The sequence below is a fragment of the Manacus candei genome, unplaced genomic scaffold (assembly GCF_025592945.1).
Source record: "Manacus candei isolate 608988 ecotype Guabito, Panama unplaced genomic scaffold, ASM2559294v1 h1tg000021l, whole genome shotgun sequence".
NCBI lineage: Eukaryota > Metazoa > Chordata > Aves > Passeriformes > Pipridae > Manacus > Manacus candei.
The window spans coordinates 1,425,689-1,444,876 of NW_026138069.1; the positions used below are offsets into that span (position 1 = coordinate 1,425,689).

The 19,188-nt window shown below is 37.6% G+C and overlaps 1 protein-coding gene and 1 long non-coding RNA gene across 10 annotated transcripts in view; one reads left to right on the plus strand and one right to left on the minus strand.

Annotated features, from left to right (window-relative positions):
- Positions 1 to 17,196, plus strand: part of LOC127470442 (uncharacterized) — a 35,507-nt gene extending 18,311 nt beyond the window's left edge. Inside the window, exons 2-4 of the long non-coding RNA XR_007904301.1 lie at positions 8,973 to 9,067; positions 9,781 to 9,839; positions 16,807 to 17,196. This is a non-coding gene — a long non-coding RNA (uncharacterized LOC127470442). The remainder of the gene's footprint in view (positions 1 to 8,972; positions 9,068 to 9,780; positions 9,840 to 16,806) is intronic.
- The window catches only part of ITGB8 (integrin subunit beta 8), a 49,556-nt gene continuing 33,664 nt past the window's right edge, over positions 3,297 to 19,188 (minus strand). For 8 of the 9 annotated variants that reach the window (XM_051785924.1, XM_051785921.1, XM_051785925.1 and 5 more), the window contains 6 exons: positions 17,545 to 17,679; positions 14,181 to 14,586; positions 11,883 to 12,108; positions 10,220 to 10,323; positions 8,959 to 9,122; positions 3,297 to 8,865 (listed from right to left, as the gene is read on the minus strand). In XM_051785924.1, coding sequence (XP_051641884.1) covers positions 8,743 to 8,865; positions 8,959 to 9,122; positions 10,220 to 10,323; positions 11,883 to 12,108; positions 14,181 to 14,586; positions 17,545 to 17,679 — 1,158 coding nt within the window. In that variant the 3' untranslated portion in view covers positions 3,297 to 8,742. The remainder of the gene's footprint in view (positions 8,866 to 8,958; positions 9,123 to 10,219; positions 10,324 to 11,882; positions 12,109 to 14,180; positions 14,587 to 17,544; positions 17,680 to 19,188) is intronic. The other variant, XM_051785917.1, reaches the window with a different exon arrangement.

Here is a 19,188-nt window from a genome sequence, read left to right on the forward strand (position 1 = left end):
TTATACAGAAAGAAATATTTCCAAATGATAAAATTGTCATCAGAATGGGGATACTGAAAGGGGAATGTGTCTCTGGGTTTTGTATGTTGCATACACCTTGCAGAAGCTGTGATTTAAAGCTTAAAGCAGGATAATTTCTGTGGGTATCTGAGGACTAGCTAGTTCACCAAGAAACAGCCCTGACTTTTTAACACTGGAAAGGAGCAGAGCAATGGGATTGTATCTGACCAAGTTCAGAGATGCTCTGCCTAATTTTGCACTACAGACTTTAATTTGCTCTTGTCTGTCCAAGAATAAAAAACCTTTTCTCACCAGCTGTTTCCTGACGAAGCCCTCTGATTCAGTGTCTGCAATTTTCAAAGAAGGCATGGCTAAAGCTCAGTTTAGATACAGAAAGATGTACAAAAAGCTTAGAAAGACAGGAAATATTTATTTTAGCTGTTGGTTGTTTTTTTTTTTTTCATGGGAGCCTGGGTGCAGCTGCACAATGATTCAAGGACAGAAATCAACCTTAAACATTCCTGAAGACAAGGATAACCTACAGAGCACCATGTTTAAGTTGTAGAAGTCTTTGAAATTCCTGATTTGTCTAGAGCAGAGTAAAGCAAAAGTGTGTCTATAAATACCATAAAAAACCCATCCACTGTAACATCCCCTGTTTCCCCAGCAGTTCAACCATGTGTCTTACAGCCTCAGTGATGCTTTCAGAATGGACGTGTTAAGGCTATGGTCAAAGGCTAAAGAGTCAGAAGGGGGTTTGTGGGAAAGGCTTCTCCTGTGAGCAGTTTTGAGAGCAGAGGAACCCCACTCAAAAACAGGTCCTGGGCTCTCCAGATTGCTCAGGCATAAACAAGAGGCTTAGGATGAGGCTTAGAGCCCCCAAAGGGGGACTTGGCAAGCTGCAGAACTGAAAGAAATACATCACATGCACTTATTCCAATAAGTATATGTGACATAACTTGGCATTACTATGCTTTTGTGGTTAATCATTTAGTTTTATCAGCTTGCATACACATCATCTTTATTAAACAGTAACCATCCTTCATGCATCATGCAGTTCAAGGCCAAGAAAATAATCAGAGACCATGCTCTGTGCTGAGGAGATAGAATGGTTTGCAAAAAAAGGAAAATACTGCTTTCTGCCATCCATCACAGTTTCCCTGGAATGAAGAGCCAGATGATAATGCTGGGGCCTCTTTAGTGCTAATAAATCAGACTGTCAACCTGTGTCTAGTTAATATGAATTCTGTACAGTCCAATCCAACTTGGACCACTCCAAGACTCCCAAGCAGAAGACGAGGAGCCAGAAGCCCCTACACCACAGTGACAGCACCTGTGGTCTAATCAAAGGGTCACACCATTTGGGCTTTTGTAAAACTAGATATTTATTTAATTCATACAATACATTAAACTGATTGGTTTTAAACCCAGGGTATCAGGAATGTATTTCCAAGGTTCTTGTCTTTGTAGTTGACCTGAAAGCAAAAGAAACCACCCACTTTTCAGATTAACTTCTTACTAATCAAAATCAGTCTGTAAACAGTTTTTACTCTTAATTCTGATCGTCTTTTGGTTGTCATCATGCATATTCAGATCTTCACTCAGTCAACTGTCCCTAATGTCATCCTGAGTAGTGAATCAAATTCTGCCCCTACCACAAAAGGAATCATGTAGGCAGAGAAATTATGTAATAAAATGCACCTACATGACTGGTGTCGAAAAAGTAGCTGAAATAAGGATCTCCTTCCTTCTCTGGCTTTAGAGGCTGTAACTTAGATTTCTTTCCCCTTTGAAGAGTCTGAGCAGCAAGTCTTTTCCTTGTCATTGGCATCTGCAACAAAATAGCAGTTGCATTACATTAGAAACAAATTAGGGCACTATTGTGCCCTTGCTGACAACTTCGTAGATATGGATTAAAATTGGCTAAATAAAATGCTACTGATGTCAAAAACCCTAATTGTCATTATCTGGATATTTAAAGATATATAGGCATGACTTAATTGATGGATTTCAGGATATAGGAAGAAAGAAATAAAGACTTTATAGAAATCACCATCATTCCACAACATGCAGGATATGCAACACAGCTGGGGGCCACAATCACTGTCTATAGGAGACTTAAGTGTTAATAAAACCTCAGTCTCAAGATTACTATCAAATGGCAAAATGATGGTCTATGGCTCTGGCTCAAGTTGTATGCTTGAATTATATGCCTGAAATTCATATCTAGGTTTATGTTTACTGAAGAGCTTTCAAGGAAAATGGGTATTTCTTTTTGTAGGAGTGGTTGCATGTGCTTGCTCTGTGTGTCACTGAAGGCTGACGACTACTGCATTGTGAAAGGAAATTTCTCAGACTGATCCTCATCAGGCATATATTGGAATGATGTTATTTATTGGAATGATGTTATTTGCTTTGATGAAAGAAGCAACAAAGATTAACATCCTTGTGATATTTATGTATTTTTTTCTAATTTCGATGTACACCTTTTCGTTGGTTTTTCTATTTTATTGCTAAGTCATGGACACTAAGTTACGTAATGACTGAGTCCACATCAGTTGTCACTTGATTCTAGCTCTGTCTCTCATTCCTAGAGCAAAAGCTGGATCATGTTAGAAGCATGGACAGATAGCTTTACCTGTGATGTCTGACAGGTGTCTTAGTGCCACAGATATCTCTTACTCAGGCATCATGGCAAATTTTGAATGTCCTTTCACAGAGCATGTCTAAAGTCCTTTTCAGGAAAGATTTCATGGCACTGTGCATAGCAAATACCATGACTGATTCTGCTCAAGAACAGAATGTGTGTCACCTTCCCCACCTAGTGATGCATTTTCACCAGTACTCATAAAGTGACCTAAACCTGCAGAGAGTGGCATATGTGAAGCGTTACAGAGAGGTTTACCCATTTCCAGAAAGCCTGTTCCTCTACCACCCAGCAAAGCAAAGCTGAAGAAAGGCTATCACAACCACCTATTAATCTAGAGATTATGTTTATACAAGAAGTATCTTCTTGTCCCCTACAACGTACTAACATCTCCTGGTGCATTCATGTTCCAGTTGGGTTGGGCAAGGTAAACCAGCTCCACCTCCGAACTGATAAGTGCTGTTGTGATCCTTCCTACCTTCTCAAAGTTCATTCTGAGCATGCATCCCCTGTTTGCCATCTGATAAACACAGTATTCTTTGTATTTTATTATTCTGGGCACAGTATTACAAGGAGGTGAACACCTCTTCCTTTACTTATCACAGACACATTAAACACATGAAAAAAATCCACATGGATTAAATATTGATTTTATTTTTTAGAGAGCAAGTACAATGATGTTGCATTAAAATAATGCTATGTCATAGTTGTTACAGCTCTGATAGAAAAATAAACATCTCAATATACTACAGTGTCAACTCAGTAATAAATACCAAAATAGAAGTTAGTAGTCAACTGAAATTAATAAAACAACTATAAAAGTATACTATTTTAAATAATAAAATATTCAGTATATTTCCAGACAAACAAAAGTAGTGATTTAAAAGTACCATTTAAAATGTAAAACGAACAGTAAGAAGTTATAAAATTTAAAACCTCTTCCCTTACTAATATTCTCTATGCATAAAATCTAGAGGAACATTATTTATCTTTATATACTTTTTTTTACAAAAGGTAGCATATGTTAAATAGAAAGTTAAAAACTGTAGTATTATTATTAGCTGTGACACAATTGCTAAATAAGACACTTTAAAGTAGCATTATTTTTGAAGCAGCAGTAGGCAAGAGCGAAGATGTTAGCATGGTGAATTCATCCAACACTAATGCCTCTCCAAAAGACTCTTTCAACATCTTCCTTCAAAATACAACTGAAACAGCCCAAACACAATATAGGTATCAGAATGAAATGTTAGATTTAGGCAGAAGTAATTAATTTAAGAAATGCCAGACAATTCTTTTTTAATAAGTAGGTACCTTTTTCTTTAAAAATGTGTACAGAAAAGGAAAGAAAGAGAACATGCAATCCAGAGCTGCACTTCTAAAGCCTAAGGATCTAGTAATTTTGAGGGGGGGAAGCTTTATGTTTTTTTACTGCAGACAGGCCAACCATTCTGAGCTGGCTTGCTCTCAGTGAAACCCCACTGACTTGTCTCACTATAGAGATGCATTCCTACTGGTTAATTTTAACCTTTTTTCCCCGCCCTCCATGCATTTCAATTCTCAGAGATGGCTCTCTGAGAATTGAGATGGCTCTCAATGAGAGCCCAGAGATGTCTGTGCATCAGAGCAGCCTCAAGATATAATTAAAAAGTAGTGTTCTTCTTAACTACAGCTTCATTTCTGCTTTCCCCTCCCTTGCAAATGGACAGCTGGAACACTGGCACCACTCATCACTCACAGTCAGAGCAGAGTTAGGTGTCACCCAGCACTGACTCAGCACAAATACCCCTATGAGAAGTGCCCTTTACAGCTACAGCTTACACTCCTTAAGGTTGACTGGTGGAGATCCAAGGGCTGGTGGAAAGACAGTGGGCAGGTGCCCAAAGACTCTCCAGAAGATTTAATGGAGATCTGCAGCATTCAAGTTTACAGGTGATCCCTTGCTATGTGACGTGTAAGCATTTTGGATGAATAAAGATGTGAAATGTCTGCAGTGTTATGGTTCAGACTGCATATTATGCAGTTCCAGTGTGTGGACAAGTGCCTAGGATGCAAACCTAGGACAACATCTCTGCCAAGTCAACCTACTTTGAAGAGATTTCCTGCCCTGACAAAAGGAGAAGGGAGGTCTTGGAGCATCATCTCTGTAGGGACGCTGTAGGAAACCCCAGCATTGCACCTACTGAGATTGCTGTCCCTCTTCAAGTCCCTGCACAGGCAGCCATGCCCTTGCATCTCTCTGCCCTGGGCATTTCCAGACCTTAGGTTTAGTTTTAGGACTGAAGGTTGCTTGAAGCTGTTTCATACATTCACTCCCATGGTTTGCAAAACATGTACATTTAGGTATGCACACTAAGCAGGAAACAAATATTATATATGATCACACTGGGAAAATAATATTTTTCCGTGGCAGTATGAAGAATGCTTTACATAGCAGGTTTTCATGACATCATAGAGAGGAAAAAATAAATCCAGTTGAGAATAACGGATAAAATGTAAACTATGCCCATACGAACATCCTTCCTTTTAAAGGTCCACTTTTAACATTCCTTACAAATGTAAGGGAATTTCAGCTGGGCACAATGAAAATTCCTTGCATACCATGTGCACGTTTTCTGGATGAAACAGCTATTTTCCCACACATTTCTTCAGCAATCTTATTAGTGTACTCATGATGCTTGGAAATAACCATTTCATAGCTTTCCTCATTTTACAGTACTTAAAAACATCTGAAGTAAAATGCATGCTTTTTAATTGCATAAACATGGAACTTCTGAAATGTTAGGCAAATAACCAGTCAAAGGTAAAAAAAGGGAGATTAGCATTTGAAAATTATACATATGTATTTTAACATTAACATTTATGGTGCAAAAAGTCATGCACATGCTCTGGGAGCAAATCTAAAAACAATTCCCAAAACAAATGATGAGATACAACAGTATCTGCTGGTACATATTTGGATATAGGCATGCAGTAGAATTATTTGACTTCCTTTTAATTTTTTTGAAGGAGCCTAGTCTAAGAAATTTTATTTGAGTAGTTTGGAATGTTCTATTCTGAGGTTAGATATTTCCCCCCTATTTTTATGAGCATCTTTGACACACAATACATTGAAAACTAATGTGAACTAATTTGTCTTTAATATCTCCCATATTAAGCACTATAGGAAGCAGAGTCCTTCTGCAATCACTGAAGAAATTCCTTGTGAATTACAGGCTGCTTTCTCATTTAAGGTCATGTGCTGAGGGAACACAACTCCCTAAATAGTGAGGCTTTTGTTGAGCTATTCATCTCCTGCAGCAGCTCTTCTGAAAAACATGGTCAAAGGCAGAGGGAAACAAGTACCAAGCAAAGCCAGAGTTTCTCATGGATAGATTCCATCCCTAGAAACAAAGCCTCCTCCCAAGAATCCTGCTCTGTATAAGCTCCCCACGGGCCTTCTAAAAGCCTTGACCTGTCACATTAGCAGCAGCTTATTCTCTTTCACCAGCCTCCTCCACAATGCAGTAAAACCATGAGGGAGATGCAAAACAGCTTTTTATTCTTCTTCTTTTTTTTTTTTTCTTAAAAAACTCTTTTTTTTAAAATGTACATTTTTTAATCTCAAGACAGCAAGCTGCTTACAGTGCAATTGGTCCCGTGAGTCTGCTCTATTTGACCAGAGCATTTTAAACATTCAGGCAGGTGTCTGATAAGGAAATACTGGCCATGCCCCTTCACAGGCAGCATCACAATGCCAACCAAGTGCTACAGAAGAAAAGCAGTAGCAGTGTGATGTGTCTGAAAGATGGGTGTTACAGCTCAAATTTTCTTCCATCGAGAACTCAGCTCTGTTGTCCCCTACCCACACAATTTAAGTCCCTCTAACAGTGAAAAGTAATTCCTAAAAAAAAAAAATAGTTACCACTTCAGTAAATGCTTTAAAGCATTATGGTGGGAAAATATCACTGAGCATTGAATTTTTTTTGTTTTGTTAAGTGAAAGAGACAACCAGAGACTGTTTGCTACTCACAAATAGTCACGAATTGTGACAAGGGTAATAGCAGGTAAACCTTTATCAATCTTTTATCTTTATCCCACTGAAACCAATTTTTTGGAATCTACTAATTTACACAGAAGGAAAATGGTCCTACATGTTTTAAAAGAAAACGAAAGTTTAAGGTATACTTGATAGATTACAGAATTAATCTATAGCTAAAATTCTACAATTAAGCTATTACTAAAAGTCAGGGTCAGTGTAAGGAAATACTCTTTTCTTTAAACTTTTACCTTTATGGTAAAAAGCTCAGGGCCTACTTTGGAGATTGCTTTAGAAACATTTAATAATCTAGTTTACAGGTTTCAAAAAAACACCCAATCCCTAAGGTCTAGAGCTTTTATGACTAATGAAAAGGCCAACGTCTTTATATTGTTTTTCTCAATCCCACTTGATCAATTACTCAAGAAACTGAGCACTCACATAACACTTATCACTTGTTCTGCATCTTGCCTTCTTTTCACACGCATACTCCTCAGATTTTAGTGGGAATTTACAGAAGAAATACGGAATAGGAAATATATACTAATGTCTAAAAAACTGCACATAAGGAGGTCCTGCTTTTTTTCTGTAACTCTTCTCTATGACAAATACAGACCAATATTTCATATTAGCAATAAATGTTGCTAAAATGATACGCTGTCTTCTGAGATGAATTTTTTTTTTTTGCCAGCAAGATTTTAGAGCATTAGAGGTTGATCAGACTTCTGTGGGGTTTCGGCAGCATAGGGTTAGTAATCAGACTGACACTTCCAACTAGCATATAACACAATGGTCTTCTACCATTACAGTCAGTTTCAGGGGTAAAAAAAATGCTTCTGTGTGACCTTGTAGCTCACATTCTTCTCTCAGATAAGCTTATATTGGTCCCACCATATTTAGAAGAGCTTTGCCCATTTCTGAAGGCAGAATTTGATCCCATATGTATGAAGTCAATTAATGTGTTCCCTTGAGAAAAAAACTTATATTTTCCTCACCTTCTAAATTGCAGGTTCTTTTCCACATCACACTGGACACATTTCTCAAGGCACAGTCACAAAAATCAGTCACAAAACTCGACCCCATCAACTAATTTACATAAAGAAAAAGAGCAAGTGTAAAATCAGACATTCCCGACATCATACAAAAAGATCAAAGCCTTTATTTGGCAAAACACTGACATGTAGCTAGCAAACCAAACACAGCTCTGGTGTAATTCATCTACTTGCAACAGGGTTCATGCTGCTGACTCCAAAGGTGAAGTCAGTCAACAGTGATCATCACGTAGACTATGCTGTTGGACAGAGAAACTCTCATTTTCTGTAGCCACTCAGTTTTCAAATACCTTAAATTTTGTACAAAAGGGTTTTTTATGTTTAAACAAGTAAAAAAGCTAAAAATTACTCTTTATCAGATATAAATTATCTTTAAGTGACATCATCCATATAAAAAACTATATATATAATTTACCTGTGTGTGCATGCTGTGTGTATACACACACAACTATAGACCCACACCAGTAACTAAAAACTTATTTAATCCAGTCATTTTTATGAGGAAAAGCTAAGACACTAAAGCAGACAAATCAGTGGAATTTATCAACTGAGAGAACTATAAAAGTACCATTTACTCTATTTAAGAGCATTTTAATAGTTTCATCTATTGCTATAATATACAGCAATATTAATATTTCAGTCACAGCTTTTGTCCATTCCCACAGAGCACATCAGTACTAGCTACATGTAGAGTGAGATCAGTGCTTTGTCAGACCAGTTCATACCTACATTCTAGGCCATAACTAAATAAATTAGAATATGCTAAAGTGCTACATCAACACTAATGTTTCTGAACAGTAGTAACGCACATTTCTCTTTCAAAAAAACCTAAAAAAATACAGCAGCTATAGTTTCAAACATAATCACATAACGTGAGTCCGTTTACAGATCACTTAGTTACAGTATTCAACAAAATGCACAAAACAAAACCATATGGCAACAGTCAAGATTCCCACAGAGTACAAAAGGTAACTTTTTAAAAGTCGATCATGATGGAAATAGAATTTGCAGAAAACACACAGTCTTCAGAATTCACACTTGAAAGTTTCGTTTAATCGCAACTTGCTGATGTCGATATTTATTTCCTCTGGTTTGTCACGTCTGTATGTTACTGTTCTTGTGCAAACTGTAGGCAAAAACATCTTATCCTTGAAGGAGAAGATATAATTTTTATCAGCAATTAGCTAAATTTTATATGCAAGAAAAAGATTACTGAACATGATAGCTCTGAAATAAATTACCTTCTTTGTTGCAGATACTCTGTAATCAGATGAAGACTTAACTTTATTGCTACTCCCCTGCAGAATGATCTGCCTGATGATAAGGACAACAAGCAACCCGATCAGAAAGGTAACTATAAAGATTATGGAAAAGACTCTAAAGTAGCTTCGTCCAGAGAAACATTCTGCAACAAAAGGAAAACACAAGGGTAAAGCCTAATGTAGGGAGCAGACACATCCCTCTAACACAGGTATATCTACCACTGCATAGCAACGCTGCATAAATGTAACACAAGCCTGATAAAAATTGAGGGAAAATCACTTAGGGGAAATTAAGAGGAAAAGTTGCCATATGTAGGCTTTTTAAAGTGGGGTATATCAAGAAAGGCAATTCAGATTAAGATCCATTGTAAAAAACTGGTGAAACTATTATTCCTTTAATCTACAGAATTAAGACTCAGGCTTCCTCCATAAATTCTCTGTAGACGAGTGAGTTTATAGCTGAAATAGAGAGGATGAAATGTTAAAGATGTTTGGGGTGAAGAGAATTTAATCTTCAGAAAATGACAGTGAAGATCACTGGTGAAATATGAAAGACATTATTGAATCCTTGTCCAGTATTGTCCTCACAGGTAAACTTTTCTCACATGGTAATGGTAAGCTTTCCTTAATTAATACTAAAGTTATGAGAAGAATATTCACAGTTAGTTTTCTCATTTATGAACTGTAGGATATAAAGATGTACATAAATGTGAAGTGACATTTACCTACATTTTTGTTGCTGTGTGGAGTGATTAAGCTTTATGAGATTTTATTTACAAAAAAAAAATTATTCTTCCACAGCCCTCATAACTGCAGTTTTTTATACTTGAAAGGAATATTCAAACATTACTGAACTTGAGGTAAGCATTCTACTTCTTTTTCCCTTGTTTCTGGTAATGTCAAATAATATAAGCATATCCAAAGTAATAAAACATACAGATGCCATAACAGATTTTTATAAATATTTCTTTAAGCATTGCTCAGGCAGGATTCATCTTTATTAGATGTGACTTCTCAAGGAGCTGGGAAATCTGATTTAGCAATGCTTGAAATCATATTTCCTGTTATTATTTATCTTTTACTTTCCCTGAAGCTATGAATGAGTTTTCTCTTTTTCCTGCCTTCTTTGTTATTGTAATAATATGACACACTTGAAAGACATTCTAACAGTGGTGAATTCAATTAGTAATCCCAATATAGTTTAATCTCTTATTAAAATTACCTAGAAAATGTCACATACCTGAAGTATGGTCAACATAATGCAGTAGGTAAGCGCATGAGGTTGTGCACTGGTCAAGTATTGCTTGAGATGTATTGTTAGAATGATGGCAGTGAACACAGTTCCTGTAAAATAAAAATATAATTAAAAACTTATGTCTTTCTCTGCACTCCCTTTAAAGAGATTGTATCAACAGGCTGACATATTATTGCTTGCACATAATGCTTTCCTCTTGTTAGTAAAAACATTGCGACATTTATTTTTTTTTCTGAAATGTGATACCTCTCTCAGTGTTTTATCTCTCTGATGCTTCTCAGAACCAACTAGTCAGAAGCTGTAAAGTAACACGTCTTTGGCTTTGAGCCACCTTCATCTGGTCCCTGCTCTACCCTTTGTGATGCAAGTTTGTCACAGGGTGTAGCTAAGGGTCTACCACCCTTTCTTCAGCTTTCAGCTTCCAGTTCAGTCCTAGCCTTTCCTTATAAATCAGACTCATTGGGATGCACGCTGGAATTGAAGAGTAGAGACAGCTTTGTTCATAATTTTTGGATGCTATGTTAAGACAAAGCCAAGTAAGTTTGCAATGCTGGGCAGTTCAGAGAGACAGCAGCACAGTGGGAGGCAGTGCTTTCAGTCTTGCCATCTTCACTGTATAGCCTTGCAGAAGATGGATATCACATGAGACCCTGAAAAAGCCCTGGCCGAATTTTTAACAAAGGTGTGCCATCTTCTGAATTTATTAAAGTCATCCATTTCACAGTGATTTTGAACAAGTGTAAGCCAGAAAGGCTAACTGCATTTTATTTAGTGAAATCTTAGCATTCACCTTTTCGGACGTGATCAAGCTTGGCTCTCCAGCATTTCCTTCAAACAGCTATAATTCAAATTAATACAAATAAACAATGATTCTGTTTTGAGCACAATGCCCTTTCCAATGAAAGGCTGATCTTTCACCTTCTGCACCACAGTGAGATGCAGAACATTATGTGCTGACAAGTGGGTGTAGAAAAGCTGTGCCCAAGGCCTTCGTTCACTCTCTACGCCAGGACCATGCAATGTGCCACTGAGAGCTTGATCTAGCTTCTCTCCTCCTGGGGTTGCTCATTTCAACCTCCACACTGTCCCCTCCTTTATACAGGTAAGGAAAAATGACATGCTTTAAGACTAGCACGGCAAAGACTAAGTTTTAAAACTCAGTAACGAAGAATGTTGTTCTCTGGGTAAGACGAGTTCTGCTCTGCTGACCAATGGCAATGACAATACACAGCTCCTTCAACTGAGAAGCACAAGGAGTGTGCAAAAACATATTTGGAAAATATTACTGGACTTTGTGGAATTCAGATGCAGGATCTAGTGTCCATTTCTAGAACTCCAAATTCATGGGTTTTATGTCCTACCCAGAAGATTTCATATGAAGATCGATATTTTAATAAAACTATGAAAAAATATAGTTTTTTGGCTTCTGAAAGCTGGAAGTTGGACACAGACTGGTGAACATAGATGTGGACATGTAATTCCCTTAATTTCCAGTATGAATCCCTCAGCTACAGAGAGAAAAGTATAAATTGTTTCAATTTCCTACAGCCTAAATATCTAAGAAATGTTGCATCTAGCCAAGCAGAAATATTTCTCCATGTTTCACCATTAGAGAGTTAAAAAGTCAAGTCTAGCACAAGAAACATACCAGTTTTCTTCACAGGCTTTGTTACAAGTAGGGCAGTATTCACACAAACGGCCAAAGCTTCTTGGATCTGTGCACTCACACTTTCCACATACGCATTTTCCTCTTCCACTGCAAATCTGGCCCTTTGAATTCAGGCAGTGCTTTGCTGATTGTGATGAGCACTCACAACGATCACCTTCCCAGCCAGCAAAGCACTTGCATTTACCACCTTCACATTCACCATTACCTACAACATCAGAGAGTCTTGAGTCATATGCTTTTATGAAAACATAGAAAATCAATTTTTAGATGCATACATTTGTTTCACTGGTGCTTTACATTAAACAAAGCTAATTTAGACCTTGACTTTCTAGTTAGTTTTTAAGTTAATAACTTGGGCTGAAATTACCAGCATGATATATATTTATGGATGCTGGTTGTTAAGTTAAGCAAAAGTTATTATCATGTCATCCTAAAACCTTTTACTAAAAATTTTCCCTCTTGTCTTGGATGAAAGGAGTGGGGATTAGAAATTACACAATGACTGGAACATAGTCTTCAGGCAAACTAAATAAACTTCTCTTTTATAAGAAAATATTCAATTCAAATAAACGGCAAGATTCAGTGGAGGAATGAGTATCAAGTTCATACACACATGCCAAGTTGTTCCTTCTTTTCTTTCTCTCTCTTCTCTTCTCTTCTCTTCTCTTCTCTTCTCTTCTCTTCTCTTCTCTTCTCTTCTCTTCTCTTCTCTTCTCTTCTCTTCTCTTCTCTTCTCTTCTCTTCTCTTCTCTTCTCTCTTCTCTTCTCTTCTCTTCTCTTCTCTTCTCTTCTCTTCTCTTCTCTTCTCTTCTCTTCTCTTCTCTTCTCTTCTCTTCTCTTCTCTTCTCTTCTCTTCTCTTCTCTTCTCTTCTCTTCTCTTCTCTTCTCTTCTCTTCTCTTCTCTTCTCTTCTCTTCTCTTCTCTTCTCTTCTCTTCTCTTCTCTTCTCTTCTCTTCTCTTCTCTTCTCTTCTCTTCTCTTCTCTTCTCTTCTCTTCTCTTCTCTTCTCTTCTCTTCTCTTCTCTTTTTTTTTCCTTTCTTAAGGATAGATGACTGAGCTGGACAGGTGGGTATGCTGTGTTTATGAACTCTATGTTGTTTAATAAGAATTTAAAATGCACAGCCTCAAGAATTCAAAGGCTGTGAAGAACCTCTGTTGGCCTTCATAATTTTCTAGGTAAAGAAGTAGAAGTTGTAGAGAAAAATCCTTATGTTTTCCATGTTGTAGCACGTTTAGCTGACATGCTAATAATGTTTAGCCATGTTTTTTAGAGCCTGTGAAAGCACCTTTAGGAAATATAGAAATAGAGAACACATAAAGCACAGGCAGATATAGCAAATCTAATGAGGGCTCCTCATCTATGCGATGGCAGTTTCACACAAACTGCAATGGCTCTTTTTATCCAGGGATCCACAAAGTTCCTGCAGGGAGACAGCTCCATCCAACAGATAGGGTCCTCTGAATGGAAGTGTGGCCAAGGTATAGGCTGGTCTCTTTTTGCCTGGGCTGGGCAAAATGGAGGGGGAAAGGGGCTCATAGAAGATAGCAGAGCAAGGCTCTGCACTCTAAAAGATTCCACTGCTCAGCCATGGTCTTGGGCAGCAAGTTCCCCTTGTGGTACCCTGGGACAGGACTCCATCACAGGTGACAGTCTCCAACACGTCTTGGACAAGTATCTCCCTGTCTCCTCTGCCAAACAGGGCACCACATCTCAGGCTATAGAAACTTATGAGTAAGACAGGTCTGCTTATGGTTAAGAAATAGCAAATTTGCGAAGTGGGTTGGGAACACTGCTGGCATTTATATCAGTATTTGAAATCAAGTGTCACTGTATTTCTCCCGGGACTGATTTAGGGTGTTGGAAAATCAGAATTTCATCTGGAAGTTATGATGCTTTCCTAATCTCTTAGTATCTCATATTCCCATTAGACTGAAATGTATCAACTTGCTTTCTGGAATAATGTTACTGTTTTGTTTGAGATATCAGTATTATTACTTATAAAAAAGTTTGTGATTTAAGTATCAAAATAGCTAAATGTAGAAAGAAATCAATGTATCCCCTAAAAAGCAGGGCTGAAATTTAGGAGACAGTGCATATCTCTGTGGTGAAGAAAGCCCAGGAGTGTAAATTCCAACCACGATGTTCAGGACATTTCCCACACTAATTCTGCACAAACAATTCTCATACTTGACAGCCTTATGCCATTGTTTTCATGTACATTAGCCTCAGAAAACAAAACAAAACAAGAAAATATAGCCATAAACTCTGCAGCTTACCAGAACATAAGTTTCCCTGGTGATATGGGCAGGAAAAGTCATCCATTTCACAGTACTTGCCATACACCTTGCCTAGCTTGTTTTTGTAGCAGAAACATTTTCCATCTATGCAATTTCCTTGACCACTGCAGATAGGTTGGTCCTGGTGTTGCCTGCACCTCTCTGACGGAAGCGTGTCTTCTCTGTTAGAGCTACAGTTATTGTCACTGCAATGGGACTGTTTGCTATCAGAAGTTTCATCAGCCCATACTCTTTTGTGGTTTGTACTGTCTCCATATTGGCAGGCACAGCTTCGCTGCACATTAACAACAGTGGTTTCATTGAAACCAATAGGTTTAAGTATGGCATATTTTCTCCCTCCAGTTGTATGACATCCTTGCATTGTGACTGATACATTGAAAAGTACCTAAGAAGAAATAAAGACAGGTTTTATATTTTTATTATTTCCTTGTTTAAGTTTGCTTTAAATTTTTAACACATAAATAAAGCAGAATCTCAGATTGTATATGAATGTGCACTAGTTAATAATAGCAAAGTACACTCTGGTCATTTGTCAAAAATGATATTTTAGTAATGGGAGGCATCACAAATACAGTCAAAATCTTAACAATAGAAGATTGATAGCAGTCTACTTTTCAAATTAAGATAGCATAATTGCAAAAGACAAGTTTAATACAAGTTCAATGGACACAGAATCACCATCATCATCTTCCTGCTATTATTTAATGTGTAAATTCTGTTATATCATACTCTAATGACAATTGGAACTAGATTGAGCAAGACAATAAACAAACAAAAAAAGAGATACCCTTCATAAAAAAAATCTATAATGAAAGTTCTTCTGCTGAAATGGTCATGCACAGAGAAACCACACAGGTTTTTTTGGATGGCCCTATCTACTCCTACTAAAACACAGAAACTGGCTCACACCCTAGCACCAAATTATTTTTTGCAGTTCCTACAATGGAGATGGAGAAAGAGAGTCTTCCTGCTCTTGCTGTGGTCCTGGGCAGATCAAGTTCTGCTTCAGAGTGGACCTGGTGCCTAGCTCCTGGCCATATCATGGCCATTACCACCATGCTCCAGGTCCTCATCCCAGCAGTGCCCACTGCAGCAGCAGCTCCCATGGCTTCCCAGAATCCTGGCATAGGACCCCGGATCATTTTGGTGGTTAGATGATTGACACAGAGTTTGCATCAAACACCACCAAAACTCTTTGACAGCTCTGACATATGTGATACTTCCACTGTATACCAATCTTCTATTTCACAATTGTTTTTTGGTTTTTGACCAGTAGGCCTCTGACATGGTATTCTCTCTAAGGTTATAAATTTGTGCAGCCTACTGATGGAAAACAACTCTTTCTTGCCTCATCACAGAGAAAATATAACCAAGAAGAAGAGGTAAGAAAGTAACCCAAGAGAAGCAAATATCTCTACTCTTTACCACCAAAAATTTCCAAATAAAAAAAAGAGAAACCCTGAGAAACTGATTACATATGAGGTTGAAACTACCCGCAAAGACTAAGGCCATTCATCTCTCGTCACTGTCTCTCCCTCCCACTGCGCCCCCACACGAGAACAGCCGAGCCCCTGAGGACAATGGTGGCTTTGTGGCGGTGGGGCTGCGGCTGCCTACACGGACAACAGGAGAAGAATGCTGTGCAGAAGCATGCACTTAATGTCATATCGAGGGGGCACACAGGCTTTATCTCACCCTTTGCTTTTCTTCTTGTTTCTCAAACGCACCACTACACACATAACCCCCCTCAGTTGCCTACGCTCTCCATGCATGGGATTTCTTCCCTTTGGTTACAGGACAAAAGTGTGGCTGTGGGGAAAATAATTCATACAGCAGGTGCGTATCACACAGGGAGGACAGGATGCAGCTAGGGAATGTTTTTTATTCAACACAGCGCCCTGCTAGAAAACATCATCTTCATGTTCAACACAGTACTGCAGGAATGGCAGGGAGATGGGAGGGAAGGGCAAATCCTGTCTTGCATATTAGTAGTGAAATATGACGAGTCTGAACAGAGCACTAGAAAGATTATACCTGTTGAGACTAAATAATTACAACATCATGAACACTGACACTCACTAATAGCCAAGGTTAGTTTTGCATCCCGAAGAGGCCACGTGATTATTCCAGAATACAATACACTTTGTGTTTTGGTAAGAAAGTGAAGGAAGAAGGATTAGACAATGAAAGGAATGTGAGAATTAAGGAAAAGCATTTTGCCTGTAAACAAATACTGAAAGAAGGATTTATGGTAAAAATAAATTAATCTCTTAAGGATGGTTCATTTTCAACAGCAGTAGAGGTTTAGGACCACATGCAATCTTTTACAATCAACTGGCTTGGCTTTTTATTAAAAAGAAACAGATATAAATATTTTTCTTTTCATTAAACAAAACAAATTCCAGTCCTATTTCTTATGACATGCACAGGGAACAACACTGGAGAAGAGATGAGTTAAGCAGAAAAACACAGCAAATCTCCCATAAGCTGTAGAAGTTAATCACCAGCATGCAGACAAAATTCAGAAGAGCATAAAATACATTAAAATATACATTACGATTCACACATTTCAGCTACTGAATTGTTTTTCTATTTCTACACACAGATGTAAGTACAATCACACCAGCTGAGACATATGTACATGTCAAGCAGGAAAGAACTCCTTGACCCTGCCCTCCAGAAAACAGAGACCTTTTCCTGGCAAGCTAAAGGAATTACTCCAGTGGTCCAAGCAATTAAATAAATATGTGAGGCACAGAGAAGTTTTTCTGGGAAGAAAACCATGTTCTTTACATTAGCCAGACATCTTCCCCTGCATTTTCATGGTGCATGATGCTCCGTTTCACTCAGTAGGTGGCAGAAATCCAAATGGGAATAAAAATTTTATTAATTTGATTTATAAAATAAACTAATTATCCACAACCCTGATCGTGCATGAAGACTACTAAAGCAAGAAGAGAGAAAGCTTGTGTCTAGTACAGACCCAAGGAACACAAATTCCAGTGATTCTTTTTCACCGGGTGATTATCTTTCAACCTCTTTACGTACAGATTTCACCACAATGACCATGGTTGGTTGTGCCCAGTGGAGGACAAAGAAGGAGAGTTTTAACGGACGTTAGCTTTCAAGAAAAGCTTTGAGCCTTAGTTCCATGGGATTAGTGAGAATTAAAATAAGATTCGGGACAAATAAACCCAGAGAATAATAGAGAGTCTGTGATCATTAATCACATAAATCCATTTTCAGTTTAAGTAAATCCCTAGAAGATTTCACACCATTGAAACCCAACCAAACAGAAAAATAAGTATTCCAGTTCCTTGAGGAATGAAAACTATCAACATACTTCTTTATTATATCCCACATTTTTACATCCTTCCATGCCTGTTTTTTCACTTCCATCAGGACAGATTGCAGTGATATTGAAATTAAGACCTTGGATTTGGTTATCCACTTGAAGTTTCACTTCAGAGATTAGTTTCTGTAACCAGAAAACAAGTTTTAGTCACATTGCATCTCAAAATATAATGTACATTAGTGACTACCACCAAGTATGGCTACTATGTCTGACTAAAAATGAAGAAAGCTTGTCTGTGTGAATAAAGGAATGAATTAAAGCATTGTTTCCTGTATAAAGACCCGATTACATTCCAAATATACACAACCAGTGAACTGGTAATTCTGATAAAGAGGATTAGGTTTTGCAGATAAAAATGTTTTCAGCTTTTCTAAAATGGTTTTGCAACTGTATTTTTCTCAATTTGAAAATCTATTCTAACAACTGTGTGCAACAAAAACTGCTTGTTGTGTGAGTCTACACTGACTTTTAGCCATACATCTAAAATACAACTGTAAACATACATACAACTATTGTTACCCAACAAAAGAGGTTCCTAATTGATGTGACACGACTTTATAAACTTCTGATATTTTGCATCTGTCTTGGAAAAGCTTCCTCTGAACAAACCTTACAGTGATCTAAAGGCTACTGGGATTATTCTTACTGATTTATTTGGGTCAGCTAAGACCACATAAGTCAACAACTGGGTGATTCCCATTAGGGCATTTTGCAATAAAAAACAATGAAAAAGCCACCTACTTTGTATCTTGTATTTACTACACGCTCTAAAATCCTGCTTCCTTCCAAGAAGGAGTATTGCTTCTTGACCTTTTAAAAATTTATTACAGCTCTTACAAACTTATGAACTGAAAATTGCACAAAGAGATTTTTTAAATTTGTGCCATATTACTCTTAAAAAATTAGTTTATGTGATATTTTTACTGCTATAAATGGAAATGTAATTAAATTATTCTGAACATGTTTATCTTAGTAACTTTTTGAAAATTAGTGACTCATCTTTGGCCTTATAGCCAGGGATTTTCAGCAAGGGTTTTCCATAACTAAGCCTAAGGTTTCCCTGCCTAGAAAAAGAGTACAGGAGGCCCACTGCCATCAAATATCAACACTAAATATATTTTCTTATCTAAGTCCTTTTTCTTTCAAAAAAGCAATACATTCAAGTCCTGTTCACCATGCATTTGTATATTACAAGCCCCTAAAACTATGATAAAATTCTCAAACTGTCAAATACAATGAAGTTTAGGATGAGAAGGAAGACACTGTCTAAAAAATGAAAGTAAGGCAAGAGCAAACTGGGAGAGGCTGAACCAGGAAAGTCCCACCGAAGTCCTATTGAACTAAATCGCTATTTTGTAAATTTTTACTTCCTCTCCTTGAATGTTTGCCTTGCACCGAGTAAGAACCGTGTTGCAATTTAGGATGGACAGTGTAAAAGTGCCATACAAAAGGACTAAAATCTTCAGATTTTTTTGCCAGCAACTTCCTGCAAACCTCCATATTTAACATGAGATTTCTCGACCTTATAAGAGGAAGCACAATATCAGTGAGAACATCTCGGCAATTTGACTACACCTAATCTCCTCTGCTTTTGAATGTCTTTGCCTTCTGCCTTTCCAGCATGACAGTGAG